Below are 16,641 nucleotides of genomic sequence, written 5' to 3'. Positions count from 1 at the left end.
GTAACACAACATAAACACAACAGAACAAATACCCAGAACCCTTTGCAGCACTAACTCTTCCGGGACGCTACAAGGTGTGTGTGGGGTGGGGGCGGGGGTTGGAGGTAGCGGGAATGTATATTGTAGCGTCCCGGAAGAGTTAGTGCTGCAAAGGGTTCTGGGTATTTGTTCTGTTGTGTTTATGTTGTGTTACTGTGCGGATGTTCTCCCAAAATGTATTTGTCATTCTTGTTTGGTGTGGGTTCACAGTGTGGCGTATATTCCTAACAATGTTAAAGTTGCTTATACGGCCACTCTCAGTGTAACCTGTATCGCTGTTGATGAAGTATGCGTTGCATTTACGTACACTAGCGTTCAAAAGTTTGGGGTCACATGTAAATGTCCTTATTTTTGAAGGAAAAGCACTGTACTTTTCAATGAAGATAACTTTAAACTAGTCTTAACTTCAAAGAAATACACTCTATACATTGCTAATGTGGTAAATGACTATTCTAGCTGCAAATGTCTGGTTTTTGCTGCAATATCTACATAGGTGTATAGAGGCCCATTTCCAGGAACTATCACTCCAGTGTTCTAATGGTACAATGTGTTTGCTCATTGGCTCAGTAGGCTAATTGATGATTAGAAAACCCTTGTGCAATCATGTTCACACATCTGAAAACACTTTAGCTCGTTACAGAAGCTACAAAACTGACCTTCCGTTGAGCAGATTGAGTTTCTGGAGCATCACATTTGTGGGGTCAATTAAACGCTCAAAATGGCCAGAAAAAGAGAACTTTCATCTGAAACTCGACAGTCTATTCTTGTTCTTGGAAATGAAGGCTATTCCACTAAATTGTTTGGGTGACCCCAAACTTTTGAACGGTAGTGTATGTGTGTGTACAGAAGCCGCTCATATCTTGTGACTGGGCGGGCACGTTGTTAGAAGGGGTGAAAAGCGGGCGTGACGTCAGCTCATAGAGGACGTTAAAAGCAGGGCCTGTAAGGCACGCCCCCAAGACTGTGGAATACGAGAAATAATGACTGATGAACACCTTGGTTGGATAATGAAGGTTGCCTCAGCTCAAAGCCTGAGCCCCGACATGAATGAACTAGCATCCAAGAAAAGATGGCAGGTATCTGGCTTGGGCACATCAGATTAGATCAGTGTGTTGCAAACTGAGCAGTTTAAAGTCCTGAATGGTTGCTTTATTCATTATTTTATTTTCAAATTTATTAGCCTGTGGAAAAAGTTAATGTTGATATTTACCTCAGAAGGCTGCAAATAGAAAAGAGGCATTACATTTTTATTTAAATTGTATTTGATATGCCATTGATATTTTTTAATTATTATTATTTGAAACTCAATTTTGCATGTCACTATAAAGTTATATAAGCCTAATATTTAATGCAAAACTTGTTTGGGTCTCTATTAAAAGGTTAATTAGTTCAACCTTGGCCCGGGGCTTTGTTCAGTTTTACATTTGGGCCCACTCTGTAATTGAGTTTGACAGCCCTGCTGTACAGAGAGTACAGTCGCCATATTTCTCCTCAATATTGAGTCCAAATTTGATTCTGTCTCTGTTTTATTCTTTGCCTATTGTCTTGTTTAATAGATGTCATCAGTGTTTGAACCTGACAGAAACGGTCTCGGGTACCCACCAGCGATGGACAAGATCACGACGATGAAATCAAAGACGTTCCAGCCGTTGGTGAAGAAGTATTGGCGCAGAGCGAAGAGTTTGAGCACGCATTCGGTGGTGAAGACCGCGATGAACGCCACGTTGACCTTGAAGAGGAAGTCCTCCTTCTCTGGACTCTGGTTGTCGGTCTCCACCATCATGGTGACCATGTTGAGGCAGATGAGCACCATGATGAAGATGTCAAAGAACTGCTGACTGATGAGGTCAAACACCAAGCCCTGGATGAAGTTCTGCCGGGTCAAAGGTCCAAGGAGAGGAGGGAGGGGTTGTTGGGAAACACAAATCCAAAAGGGTAATGAAGCATGTCGACACCAGCAAGGTTCAGAGGTCACTTATGGTGCCTTCGTGCCAAGCAACCTCGTTCTCACGCCAACACCCAACACACATCAAGGCCTAGAGTCCTAAAGTGCGTGAATCAGAGGGCAACATACCGCGGGACGTGGAATGGGCTTCTGCGGCTTCTTGGAACCGAGTTTCTTCATGGCTTCGTAGTATTTCTTCTGCTCCTCCGTCATGAAGATGTCCTTGTCTCCCAGGTGCACGCACATACCAAACGTCAGCACTCAGCTCACTTCAACAAGCTCACGGACGGAGCGGAAACTTATCTTTTTCTTCTGCTGGTTGAAGTTGTCGATGATGACGCCGATGAAGAGGTTGAGCGTGAAGAAGGAGCCAAAGATGATGAAGATGACAAAGTAGATGTACATGTAGAGGTTGACCTCGTAGGACGGCTGCTCCTCCACCTGGGGGAAATAAACGGGGAAGGATCCGAGTGCAAAACATATTTCATTTTATAATAGCAGTCAATGACAACACCCAAAAGTTAGCATGTTAAGCTAAGTGGAGAGGACAATTTAGTGGTGCCCCAAGTTGGCTTTTTTTTCCTTTTTTACAATCCTTTTTAATCCAGTTTTGGTCAAAGTTACATCATATAAACAAACGCTTTAGCCAACAAAAGTGTCTTCCCCCACAATGCATTGCGAGACCACGTGCCCTCCCGAGGCCTATATGACCCCCTTTGTTGTCACTTTGTAGAGAAAGTGATGAACTAGTGTACCTCTCGAGAGTCAACAGCAGCGTACATGATGTCCATCCAACCTTTGAACGTTGCCTGCAAAGCCATCACAAGACGATTTACAGAACATTCCAGAAGGCGAATTAACTTAACCAGGGGTGTCCAAAGTTGTTTGGTATTTTTCTTCTAAATAAACGGTTAAATAAGGAAACCGAAAAAATAGCAAACGTTGAAAAAAATAATACCGCTGATGCTGAATAATACTCCTTAATAAATGATAATAATCATTCATAATTCATATTGCGGAAGGATGCATATATGTTTAAGAGTTTTATTTTTACATAGCCATGTTTAGAGTACCTAGTACTTTTCCTTTTGTGTATTGTACCAGTCTCTCTTTGTCTTCAGATTGTCTGTTTAGTGTCTTAAACCATCAGGAATGTGGAATACAACACCCACTCTTTTCCCTTATCAGTGTTGAGAGGCGGGAGATGGGGGTTGTCTTTGTGTGAAAAGAAGTTGTTTTTTCCCCTTGGAAGGCCAGATCAACTAGAGCAGCCCATATGAATGTATTGGTTAAGCTGATCTCCTAAAGCTTTGGTATAAACTTGACAATATTCCAATTCTGTCTTGATGGTCCTTCTTACTCAGCATATATGTCATCGAAAGAACTTGGGATTGACCAGTCACTTAGATTCCCTTGGAGGAAGAACTGGTCTATCTAATAAATACTCATGCATTCATTAAATAACTAAACTAAAAATTATAATATATTTAAAATTATTTTAATGAATAATTTGAAAAATGTAGATCATTTTAATACACAGGTGTCAAACTCAAGGCACGGGGGCCAGATCGGCTCCGCCCGAAGAGCCTGGAAGAAATTTGTCAATAAAATACTTTTTTAAATAAAATGTTTCCATTATTTATTAAAAAAAACCCTTTTTTTTACTGAATGCATTTGTTCTTTCAAATTTGAACCCCCAAAAAATGCAGATGTTTTAAACTTTAACATTATTTGATCATGTCAAATATTATATTAGAAAAATATATATGTAAAGATGAAAATAAATAGTGTGATTTCAAAGCAAGTTATGCATTAATTTGTACATCAAAAGAACAATCAAATGCGTATGTAATTGTGTAATAATATCAGGAGGTCAACATACATTTTTACTATTGCTGTCAAATTAAGGTTTTCAAATTATATTTAAAAAAATCTGATTCATCACACTTGAATTCTGATTAATCATGATTAGTCACAGGTTTTTATTTAATTTAAATTGATTTAAAAAGCGGCCCTTTGAGGGCAGCCATTAATACCCCTTTTTAACACAATAAGTTATTAAAATAATACTTTTAATGAAATAATTTTCACCTGTTGAAAAAAAATATAAACATTGCCGCCGAATCCTTAGATTTTTCAGGCTGCGGCGATGGATGGAAGAAGTTAGGACACCCCTGCAGTAGACAGACAAGATGGCCACCCACCACTTGAAGCAGGGACAGGTAGCCCTTCCCCACGTTGTCGTAGTTGACCTTGACGTTGACCCAGCGGGCCTCCTGCGTGTCCTCCTGCAGCGCCGCACACTCGCTGGCGTTGTTGACCTCGGCCAGGGGGAAGCGCTCGCCCGATGTGGTGTTGACGCAGTGGTAGAACTTGCCGGCAAACAGGTTGACCCCCATGATGCTGAAGATGAGCCAGAAGATGAGGCACACCAGCAGCACGTTGAAGATGGAGGGGATGGCTCCCAGGAGGGCGTTCACCACCACCTGGGCGCAAAACCAGGTCTCGGCTGACCGCCTGGCCACGTGTCGGCGTCACGCTCGGCGAGAATCTACTCACCTCCCCGCGCTCCCGGGGACATCAGCCACGGTGCAAACATGCATGGTAGGAGAAACGTCACACAAGTCAGACACGTGCAACACATCAAAGACACACATTGTGCATGGAACGGCGGCCATGCGTGCGCTGGTGAACTTCACTCCCTGACCGCCTCGAGAGCGACCACAAATTTGCAATTCCAGTAGGAATTGCGTGTGAATTCTCCGATACACGCGAGTGGAACTGAAACGCTTGAATGTCCAGGGCAGGGGTCAGCAACCTTTTTAATACCAAGAGCTACTTCTTGGGTAGTGATTCATGCGAAGGGCTACCAGTTTGATACACACTTCAATAAATTGCCAAAAATAGCCGATTTGCTCAATTTACCTTTAACTCTATGTTATCATTAATAATTAATGATATTTACACTTAATTGAACGGTTTAAAAGAGGAGAAAACACGGAAAAAATTACAATTACATTTTGAAACATATTTTTTCTGAATTTCGACTCTTTAAAATTCAAAATTCAACCGGAAAAAAGAAGAGAAAAACTAGCTAATTTGAATATTTTTGAAAAAATTAAAACAATAATTCATGGAACATCATTAGTATTTTTTCCTGATTAAGATTAATTTTAGAATTTTTATGACATGTTTTAAATAGGTTAAAATCCGATCTGCACTTTGTTAGAATATATAACAAATTGGACCAAGCTATATTTCTAACAAAGACAAATCATTATTTCTTCTAGATTTTCCAGAACAAAAATTTTAAAAGGAATTCAAAAGACTTTGAAATTAGATTTAAATTTCATTCTACAGATTTTCTAGATTTGCCAGAATATTTTTTTTGAATTTTAATCATAATAAGTTTGAATAAATAATTCACAAATATTCTTCGTCGAAAAAACAGAAGCTAAAATGAAGAATTAAATTAAAATGTATTTATTATTCTTTACAATAAAAAAAATAAATGGACTTGAACATTGATTTAAATTGTCAGGAAAGAAGAGGAAGGAATTTAAAAGGTAAAAAGGTATATGTGTTTAAAAATCCTAAAATCATTTTTAAGGTTGTATTTTTTCTCTAAAATTGTCTTTCTGAAAGTTATAAGAAGCAAAGTAAAAAAATTAATGAATTTATTTAAACAAGTGAAGACCAAGTCTTTAAAATATTTTCTTGGATTTTCAAATTCTATTTGAGTTTTGTCTCTCTTAGAATTAAAAATGTCGAGACCAGCTTGCTAGTAAATAAATACAATTGAAAAAAAAGAGGCAGCTCACTGGTAAGTGCTGCTATTTGAGCTATTTTTAGAACAGGCCAGCGGGCTACTCATCTGGTCCTTACGGGCTACCTGGTGCCCGCGGGCACCGCGTTGGTGACCCCTGGTCCAGGGGGAGTGGAGTGTGGAACGCTTGAAATCGGATAAGAAAAGTGGAATATGCAGTAGATTGTACAAACCCCGTTTCCATATGAGTTGGGAAATGGTGTTAGATGTAAATATAAACGGAATACAATGATTTGCAAATCCTTTTCAAGCCATATTCAGTTGAATATGCTACAAAGACAACATATTTCATGTTCAAACTCAAAAACTTTTTTTTTTTTTTGTGCAAATAATAATGAACTTAGAATTTCATGGCTGCAACACGTGACAAAGTAGTTGGGAAAGGGCATGTTCACCACTGTGTTACATGGCCTTTCCTTTTAACAACACTCAATAAACGATTGGGAACTGAGGAAACTAATTGTTGAAGCTTTGAAAGTGGAATTCTTTCTCATTCTTAGATGGCAACATATGTTCCAAAAGCTGTATGTACCTTTCAGCATTAATGGTGCCTTCACAGATGTGTAAGTTACCCATGTCTTGGCCACTAATACACCCCCATACCATCACACATGCTGCCTTTTACACTTTGCGTAGATAACAGTCTGGATGGTTCGCTTCCCCTTTGGACCGGATGACACGATGTCAAATATTTCCAAAAACAATTTGAAATGTGGACTGGTCAGACCACAGAACACTTTTCCACTTTGCATGAGTCCATCTTAGATGATCTCGGGCCCAGAGAAGCCGGCGCCGTTTCTGGGTGTTGTTGATAAATGGCTTTGGCTTTGCATAGTAGAGCTTTAACTTGCACTTACAGATGTAGCGACCAACTGTATTTAGTGACAGTGGGTTTCTGATGTGTTCCTGAGCCCATGTGGTGATATCCTTTACAGATTGATGTCGCTTTTTGATACAGTGTCGAAGGTCACGGTCATTCAATGTTGGTTTCCGGCCATGCTGCTTACCTGCAGTGATTTCTCCAGATTCTCTGAACCTTTTGATGATATTATGGAGCGTAGATGTTGAAATCCCTAAATTTCTTGCAATTGCACTTTGAGAAAGGTTGTTCTTAAACTGTTTGACTATTTGCTCACGCAGTTGTGGACAAAGTGGTGTACCTCGCCCCATCCTTTCTTGTGAAAGACTGAGCATTTTTTGGGAAGCTGTTTTTACACCCAATCATGGCACCCACCTGTTCCCAATTAGCCTGCACACCTGTGGGATGTTCCAAATAAGTGTTTGATGAGCATTCCTCAACTTTATCAGTATTTATTGCCACCTTTCCCAACTTCTTTGTCACGTGTTGCTGACATCAAATTATAAAGTTAATGATTATTTGCAACAAAAAATAAAGTGTATGAGTTTGAACATGAAATATGTTGTCTTTGTAGCATATTCAACTGAATATGGCTTGAAAAGGATTTGCAAATCATTGTATTCCGTTTATATTTACATCTAACACCATTTCCCAACTCATATGGAAACGGGGTTTGTATAATGACCATTCCTTGTCAATGGGGAGAACATTTCGGAAAATTCCGGGAAAACAGGAAATTTTGTTGACGTAACAGTTTGAATTAAAATTGGTGTTTCGGAATTTGTACGGAAAAAAAAAAAGGAATTTTGAGAATTTAGGACATGTTAGAAGTATGAATACGTCCATTCATTTGAAGGGGAATTTCCTGGAAATTGGGGAATTTCGGGGAAACTTGTCCTAGATCAGGGGTGGGCAATTCATTTTTACCGGGGGCCGCATGAGCAATCTGAGCACTGCTGGAGGGCCACATCGACAATATTTCAATAACATTTTGCTCAATAATATTTTTAGTATACCATAAGATAAATAATAAAAATAATAATAATTAATAATAATAATAATAATTTCATTTAACCTAACTTAACTTTATACAAAAGCAGATTGCGTTTGATGGTTTTATTTTTAAAGGCCTACTGAAATTAATGTTTTTATTTAAACGGGGATAGCAGATCTATTTTTTGTGTCATACTTGATCATTTCGCGATATTGCCATATTTTTGCTGAAAGGATTTAGTATAGAACAACGACGATAAAGATCGCAACTTTTGGTATCTGACAAAAAAAAGGCTTGCACCTACCGGAAGTAGCGTGACGTAGTCAGTTGAACATATACGCAAAGTTCCCTATTGTTTACAATGATGGCCGCATGAAGTGAGAGAGATTCGGACCGAGAAAGCGACAATTTCCCCATTAATTTGAGCGAGGATGAAAGATTTGTGGATGAGGAAAGTGAAGGACTAGTGGGGAGTTGAAGCTATTCAGATAGGGAAGATGCTGTGAGAGCCGGGGGTGACCTGATATTCAGCTGGGAATGACTACAACAGTAAATAAACACAAGACATATATATACTCTATTAGCCACAACACAACCAGGCTTATATTTAATATGCCACAAATTAATCCCGCATAAAAACACCTAGGCGTTTGTTATGCTAGCTCCTAGCTATAGCTAGGAGCTAGGAGCTAGTATACTAGCTCCCGTCCATATAAGCCGCCAATACAATTCAAACACCTGCACAACACACACACTCACTCAGCCCAAAGGACCGTTCACCTAACCCAAGGTTCATAAAGCTTATATATTTAACCAAAGTTACGTACGTGACACGCACGTACGGGCAAGCGATCAAATGTTTGGAAGCGCGCGGGTGGGACCTGATATTCAGCTGGGAATGACTACAACAATAAATAAATACAAGACATATATATACTCTATTAGCCACAACACAACCAGGCTTATATTTAACATGCCACAAATTAATCCCGCATAAGAACACCTAGGTGTTTGTTATGCTAGCTCCTAGCTATAGCTAGGAGCTAGGAGCTAGTATACTATCTCCCGTCCATATAACCCGCCAATACAATTCAAACACCTGCACAACACACACAATCACTCAGCCCAAAGGACCGTTCACCTAACCCAAGGTTCATAAAGCTTATATATTTAACCAAAGTTACGTACGTGACACGCACGTACGGGCAAGCGATCAAATGTTTGGAAGCGCAGCTGCGTACTCACGGTACCGCGTCTGCGTCTGTGTATCCAAATCAAAGTAATCCTGGTAAGAGTCTGTGTTGTCCCAGTTCTCTACAGGCGTCTGTGTATCGAAGTCAAAGTCCTCCTGGTTAGAGTCTCTGTTGTCCGAGTTCTTCGATCTTGACTGCATCTTTCGGGAATGTAAACAATGAAACGCCGACTGTGTTGTGTTGCTGACTTCCCTCGCAAAATACTCCGCTTCGCACCGACAACTTTCTTTGCTTGCTCAGCTTCTTTCTCCATAATGCAATGAACAAATTGCAACAGATTCACCAACACAGATGTCCAGAATACTGTGGAATAATGAGATGAAAACAGAGCTATTTTGTATTGGCTTCAATGGGGGAGCCATACCTCTGTTCTACTGGCTACGTCGCACGCATACGTCATCCTCCAAAGGAGTTTTCAACCGGAAGTTTAGCGGGAAATTTAAAATGTCACTTTATAAGTTAACCCGGCCGTATTGGCATGTGTTGCAATGTTAAGATTTCATCATTGATATATAAACTATCAGACTGCGTGGTCGCTAGTAGTGGCTTTCAGTAGGCCTTTAACACCGTCTTACACAACACTTCCTGATGTATAATACAATGCAAAAATGTCCATTTCTGTCACTTTATCCTGCATCCTCTTTAAAAGTCCAACATTTTTCCCCCGTCGGATTTGGACAACCATCTGTTGTCACACCTGCCAGCTTGTCCCATTTCAGTCCTAACATGTCCAAACACGCGTTTACCTCTGTGAACAAGTCATTACCTGTGGTTGTCCCTTTAATTGACTGCATGGCTGCCAGCTCCTCCGTGGTTTGAAAGTCTGCAGTTATCCCACGTAAGAGGATGAGCAGCTGGGCGGTGTCACGTACATCGCAGCTGCCCCCGGTGCCGCTCACACTGGTGAATGAATGATGAATGACGGGTGGTGGTCGGAGAGGCCGTAGGCGAACTGGCATCCACGCTTCCATCAGTCTACCCAAGGGCAGCTGTGGCTACAAATGTAGCTTACCACCACCAGGTGTGAATGAGTGATGGGTTCCCACTTCTCTCTGAAGCACTTTGAGTGTCTAGAAATTCTAATCCGTTATTATTATTATTATTACCCAACCTCAGTCAAATGATTGTGGTCCAATGCAAAGTCAAAAAGTTTGGACGCCCCTGATGTAGATGATCTATATCTGCTCTACACATTTACCTTAGAAAAGAGGACGTTTTGGATACTTCTTTGTTGCCTTATTTGTATTTGACTTTATTAAATGTTTGGCTAGAATTTTATTCAACAAAACCAGTTTTCTTTGAAGTAATATAGAAATGTATCAGAGCTGTTTGTCTATTTTATGGAGAAATGTATTTAATGGCACCCGGTGTTATTAAAAAGTATTGATAGGTTGATTTGTTTTCTTAATCGAGAATCAATTCTGAATCGAATAATCACCCCCAAGAACCGAATGGAATCCTGTGGTTCCCAAAGATTCACCGGCCTATCGCTTGGCTTTGAAACGTAGCGCCTGAATAAATCACGCCGCCTTATCAAACCGGCTGTCGTCTCCGGTTGCAACGTCTTGAAGTGGTCCCGACCATCCGCCTCCTCTCCAAAACTATAAATAGATGCCATCACATTCTGTCTACAGCTGCGCTTCGGTCCAACACCGGAGGACGAGCCAATCACAAGCCGGTCAGCTTCTGCATGTGCCACCTTACCCTCATGCCTTCGAATCTGGACAGGGCGCGAAGAGGCCTCAGCGCCCTCAGAGTCCGCAGGGATTTGATGGGCCCCAGGTCTGAGAAACCAAGCCAGTTGGCCACCAAGCTTATCAGGGAAATCTGCAGTGAGGGCAGAAGGTTTTAGCGCCCGTCCTGGTTTGCTACCAGACGTCCTGGTTTGCTACCGGACGTCCTGGCTTGCTACCAGACGTCCTGGCTTGCTACCAGACGTCCTGGCTTGCTACCAGACGTCCTGGTTTGCTACCAGACGTCCTGGCTTGTTACCAGACGTCCTGGCTTGTTACCAGACGTCCTGGTTTGCTACCAGACGTCCTGGCTTGCTACCAGACGTCCTGGCTTGCTACCAGACGTCCTGGTTTGCTACCAGACGTCCTGGCTTGCTACCAGACGTCCTGGCTTGTTACCAGACGTCCTGGTTTGCTACCAGACGTCCTGGCTTGCTACCAGACGTCCTGGCTTGCTACCAGACGTCCTGGTTTGCTACCAGACGTCCTGGCTTGCTACCAGACGTCCTGGTTTGCTACCAGACGTCCTGGCTTGCTACCAGACGTCCTGGTTTGCTACCAGACGTCCTGGCTTGCTACCAGACGTCCTGGCTTGCTACCAGACGTCCTGGCTTGTTACCAGACGTCCTGGTTTGCTACCAGACGTCCTGGCTTGCTACCAGACGTCCTGGCTTGCTACCAGACGTCCTGGTTTGCTACCAGACGTCCTGGTTTGCTACCAGACGTCCTGGCTTGCTACCAGATGTCCTGGCTTGCTACCAGGACTGTTACCAGACGTCCTGGCTTGCTACCAGACGTCCGGGGCCGACGGCGAGCTTACGTCCACGATGAAGAAGTCCAGCCAGCACCAGGAGTTGGTGAAGTAGGTCTTGAAGCCGTACGCGGTCCACTTCAGGAGCATCTCCAAGACAAAGACCAAGGTGAAAATCTTGTCGGCATACTCCAGGATGATTTTGATGGTCCGCCGTCGTTCGATGTTTATGTCCTCAAATGCCTGAGTCCGAGGGAAAAGACAGGAAGTGGATCACAGCTGCCAGACTCAAGGTCCAGGGGCCACTTCATTTTATTTGGCCCCCACAAGCCTGAAAATAACACGTGTCAATAAAGTACTTCATGTGTTCCTACTGAATGTATTCCTTTGTCGTATTTTGTAGTGGTGCACAAAAAAATCAAATCACATCTGAATCGCGATTCTCATTTTCCCGATTCTGAATCAATTCTTCATTTTCAAAAATCAATCAATTTTAAAATCAGAATCAATTTTTACATTTTTGAGGCCAATCTTCCTGCAACCAGAAGGTACGTTTTTTTTTTAACCTGGAACCTGTTTTGAAAAATATTCATTATAATTATTACACCATCCATCCATTTTCAACCGCTTGTCCCTCTCGGGGTCGCTGGAGATATTTATTATAAACAATAATACAATTGCAAAATGTATTTAATAATCACAACCACTCTAGTCAGTAGGGTGCACAAACACTGTGGGGGCTTACCACAGTTTTTTGAATGGGTTGCTGGTAAAAACATTTTTTACAGTAGTGTACTGTAAAAACAACAGCCGTAGAGTTTACTGTAAAAAAAAAAATTGGAATCTTGGTTGCCAGAATTTTACCGTAAAAAAAGTGACATGCTGTAAATAACCCTGACTATTTTACTGTAAAATCCTGCCGACTTGGCTGTAAGTTTTTTACCATAAACTTTACTGTAGTTTTTACACCAAATAAGTTGCCAGTAAAAAAAAACAAAAAAACTGCGTCACCGATTTTTACAGTAATACACCGTGGATTTTTTTTTTTTTACAATAAAAAGAAAAATCGCCAGCTCGGTTGCTAGAATTTTATAGTAAAAAAAACAGTGCCATTTACAGTAATAAGCTGTAAATAAGACCTCAAATATTAGGGTAAAATCCTGGCAAGTTATCTGCCATCTTTTTACTGTACAATCTACAGATATTTTTATTTAAGTAAAAAAAGACTGTGGAGGCTTACCACAGTTTTTTGAATGGGTTGCTGGTAAAAACATTTTTTACAGTAGTGTACTGTAAAAACAACAGCCGTAGAGTTTACTGTAAAAAAAAAAATTGGAATCTTGGTTGCCAGAATTTTACCGTAAAAAAAGTGATATGCGGTAAATAACACTGACTATTTTACTGTAAAATCCTGCCGACTTGGCTGTAAGTTTTTTACCATAAACTTTACTGTAGTTTTTACACCAAATAAGTTGCCAGTAAAAAAAAACAAAAAAACTGCGTCACCGATTTTTACAGTAATACACCGTGGAATTTTTTTTTTTTACAGTAAAAAGAAAAATCGCCAGCTCGGTTGCTAGAATTTTAGAGTAAAAAAAGAGTGCCATTTACAGTAATAAGCTGTAAATAAGACCTCAAATATTAGGGTAAAATCCTGGCAAGTTATCTGCCATATTTTTACTGTACAATCTACAGATATATTTATTGAAGTAAAAAAAGATACATCATGAAGTGTGTCTTTACGTTCATCAAGCGGCCCTCTGAGGGCAGCCATAAGAAGGAACACCAGTTTGAGGTGGCTGAGCTAGCTGGAAGTCAGCACTCGTGCGCGGTGGCACTCACCAGGGCGCCGCTGCTCAGCAGGATCATGAAGATGATGAAGGTTTCGAACCAGTCGTGCTCCACGATGGCGAAGCAGGTTTTCCTCAGCGTCCACCATCGCCCGCCTGCGACCGTGCTGAGGTTGGCGGCGAGACAGGGCCAGCGCGTCACGCAGTCTGAGAGGCCAGGACGTGCAGGTTAGACACGGCCATCGACCAGGTGCCACTTTAATGATGTCATACTCTCAGTGAAGCAGGCTTCAGGCTCCACAGGCTCAGGCTCCTCCTCTTCCTCCTCTTCCACCTCTGCCTCGGGTGGCTGGTAGTCCACCGTGCTGCACACCGACCAGTCGCCAGAGTCCGTCAGCGCTCCCATCAGCTGTCACACACACTTCTTTACAAACTATCCTTTTAAACATCAGCTGTCACACACACTTCTTACAAACTATCCTTTTAAACATCAGCTGTCACACACACTTCTTTACAAACTATCCTTTTAAACATCAGCTGTCACACACACTTCTTACAAACTATCCTTTTAAACATCAGCTGTCACACACACTTCTTTACAAACTATCCTTTTAAACATCAGCTGTCACACACACTTCTTACAAACTATCCTTTTAAACATCAGCTGTCACACACACTTCTTTACAAACTATCCTTTTAAACATCAGCTGTCACACACACTTCTTACAAACTATCCTTTTAAACACAAAAGTACTCACTTTGATCGATGCAGGCAAACTCGGTCTTGGATTCTCCCTTTCCTGGAAACATAACCTCAGTTAGTTCCTCCAGACTCTTTTTAATGATTGTTGTGGCCTTTTTTTAATGATTGTTGTGGCCTTTTTTTAATGATTGTTATGGCCTTTTTTTAATGATTGTTGTGACCTTTTTTTAATGATTGTTGTGACCTTTTTTTTAATGATTGTCGTGGCCTTTTTTTAGTGATTGTTGTGGACTTTTTTTAGTGATTGTTGTGGACTTTTTTTAGTGATTGTTGTGGCCTTTTTTTAGTGATTGTTGTGGCCTTTTTTTAGTGATTGTTGTGGACTTTTAATGATTGTCGTGGCCTTTTGTAATGATTCCTGTGGCCTTTTTTCAATGGTTGTCCTGGCCTTATTTTTAATGATTGTTGTGGCCTCATTTTTACTGATTGGTGTGGCCTATTTTCAAGGGTTGTTGTGGCCCTTTTTCAATGGTTATTGTGGCCTTATGTTCAATGATTGTGGTGAACTTTTTTATTAATTGTTGTGGCCTTTTTCCAATGATTGTCGTGGCCTTATTTTCAATAATTGTTGTGGCCTTATTTTAATGATTGTAGTGGCCTTTTTTTAAAAATGATTGTCGTGGCCTTATTGTTTATGATTGTTGTAGCCTTTTTTAATGATTATTGAGGCCTTTTTTAATGATTGTCCTGGCCTTATTTTTAATGATTGTAGTGGCCTAAAATGAATATTCATAAAGTTGCAGTTAAAGTTGTTTTGATGCATACTTTTCTTGATAACATTGAATCAACTTGTGATTTTATGAATCAAGGTTTTAAGTCAGGAGTGTCCAAGGTGCGGCACAATCGTTCTAACATTAGCATGCTAGCTTTTGTAGCTAATTTTGTAGATATACACCTCAGCATCAAAAATGTTGTCCACTTGACAAATGATACCTGTTAGCATGCTAACGTTGGTATGCTAGCTTATATTTTAGCAATTTTTGTAAGTATACACCCCAGTCCTACTTTGGTACTTGATGAATGCTAATGTTAGCAGGCTGGCTAACAGTTTGAACAAATTACACACCTCAGAGTAATATACTTTGTTACTTGACGCTGGTTAGTTAGCATTTTAGCATGCTGACATTAGCTTGCTTACTTTTTTAGTTAATTTAGCAGGTCTACACCAGTGTCATATATTTTGGTATTTCACTCATGCTAGCTGTAAGTATGCTAGCTTTTTTAGCCAATTTTGTAGGTATACACCTCAGTCATATTTTGGTACTTGATGCCTGCTAAAATTAGCAGGCTAGCTCGCAGTTTAAACAAATTACACACCTCAGAGTAAAATATTTTGGTACTTGACGCTGGTAACAGTTAGCATTTTAGCATGCAAACATTACAATGTCAGCTTTGTAGCTAATTTAGCGGGTCTACACCTTGGTGTCATATATTTTGGTATTTCACTAATGCTAATTTTAAGTATGCTATTGTTAGCTTTTTTTAAGCTAATTTTGTAGATGTACAACTCAGTCATAATTTGGCAGGCTAGCAAGCTTTCCAAACAAATTACACACCTCAGAGTAATATATTTTGGTACTTGACGCTGGTTACGGTTAGCATTTAGCATGCTAAAATTAGCATGTTACCTTTTGTAGCTAATTTAGGGGGCCTACACCTCAGTTTCATATAGTTTGATATTTCACTCATGCTTACTGTAAGTATGCTGTTGTTAGTATGCTAGCTTGTTTAGCTAGTTCTGTAGGTAGAGTATACACCTCAGTCGTGTTTTGATACTTGATGCATGCTAACAGGCTAGCTAACATATTACACACCGAAGAGTAATATATTTTGGTTTCATTGCTGAGACAGCCTTAGAACTAAAGAATCCAGGTGGACTCTGGTCTCACCAAGACTGGTCAAGCACGAATTGCAAAGATTTGTTTCAAGTTAGGCGACACATGAAGCGTCTTACCTCGCCATCAACGTTCTCTTCGTCGTCGCTGTCCAGGTTTTCAAAGTCCGACTCCGCCAGAGCCATTGGCGCGCCGAGACCCAGCTCTCCGTCCACGATGGCGCCGGAAGTCCGCCCCTCCACCAAACAGTTGGACGTTCTGTCGGCCACTTTGACATTCAGCACGCCGCCCACCAAGTCCATCTCCACGGCCTCGGCGTTGGAGTCCTCGTCCTCGGTCTCTTTGGACTTCTTGCCCAGAATCTTCTGAGGCACCCCCACCAAGGTCGCCTTGAGCCAAGCGACGCACCGCTTGAGTCTGCCCACCGCGATCTGGAGGTTGTTCATCTCGCCGTCGTCGTCCGCCGAGGAGAGATTGTCTCCGCTGAAGGAGCTGAGCAGCAGGGCCAGGAAGAGGTTCAGGACCTGAGGACAGACCCAGGACACTTCATGCAGCAGGTGTCATTAACTGGATGCACACTGTAAAAAAGTCAGTCGATGTGACGGTGAAAAACTGGCAGCTAAGTTGCTAGAATTTGTTCTGTGGAACGCTCTCCCTGACCACCTGAGGGCACCACAGACTGTGGATGCTTTTAAAAAAGGCTTAAAAGCCCTTCTTTTTTTAAAAAAAAAGCCTTTTTTTTTTTAGATATGTGCATACTAGTTATAGCTATTTGGCTGTTCTAGTTTTTATTTTTATTTTTTTATTTATTAGCTTTTTATTTTATTTTATTTTATTTTTTTTTATTTTTTTA

At 41.0% G+C, this 16,641-nt stretch overlaps 1 protein-coding gene across 1 annotated transcript in view; it reads right to left on the bottom strand.

Moving 5' to 3' along the window:
* The window catches only part of scn4aa (sodium channel, voltage-gated, type IV, alpha, a), a 53,563-nt gene that overhangs the window by 5,877 nt on the left and 31,045 nt on the right, over positions 1 to 16,641 (bottom strand). The window contains exons 15-25 of the mRNA XM_062057282.1: positions 15,908 to 16,312; positions 13,949 to 13,990; positions 13,464 to 13,599; positions 13,243 to 13,397; positions 11,470 to 11,643; positions 10,621 to 10,743; positions 4,189 to 4,470; positions 2,740 to 2,793; positions 2,288 to 2,425; positions 2,114 to 2,218; positions 1,642 to 1,912 (exon numbers count right to left, since the gene is read on the bottom strand). Of these exons, the coding sequence (XP_061913266.1) occupies positions 1,642 to 1,912; positions 2,114 to 2,218; positions 2,288 to 2,425; positions 2,740 to 2,793; positions 4,189 to 4,470; positions 10,621 to 10,743; positions 11,470 to 11,643; positions 13,243 to 13,397; positions 13,464 to 13,599; positions 13,949 to 13,990; positions 15,908 to 16,312 (1,885 nt within the window). The remainder of the gene's footprint in view (positions 1 to 1,641; positions 1,913 to 2,113; positions 2,219 to 2,287; positions 2,426 to 2,739; positions 2,794 to 4,188; positions 4,471 to 10,620; positions 10,744 to 11,469; positions 11,644 to 13,242; positions 13,398 to 13,463; positions 13,600 to 13,948; positions 13,991 to 15,907; positions 16,313 to 16,641) is intronic.

Source organism: Entelurus aequoreus, linkage group LG08 (assembly GCF_033978785.1).
Source record: "Entelurus aequoreus isolate RoL-2023_Sb linkage group LG08, RoL_Eaeq_v1.1, whole genome shotgun sequence".
NCBI classification, from domain to species: Eukaryota; Metazoa; Chordata; class Actinopteri; order Syngnathiformes; family Syngnathidae; genus Entelurus; species Entelurus aequoreus.
This window is presented reverse-complemented; position numbering and strand designations above follow the sequence as displayed.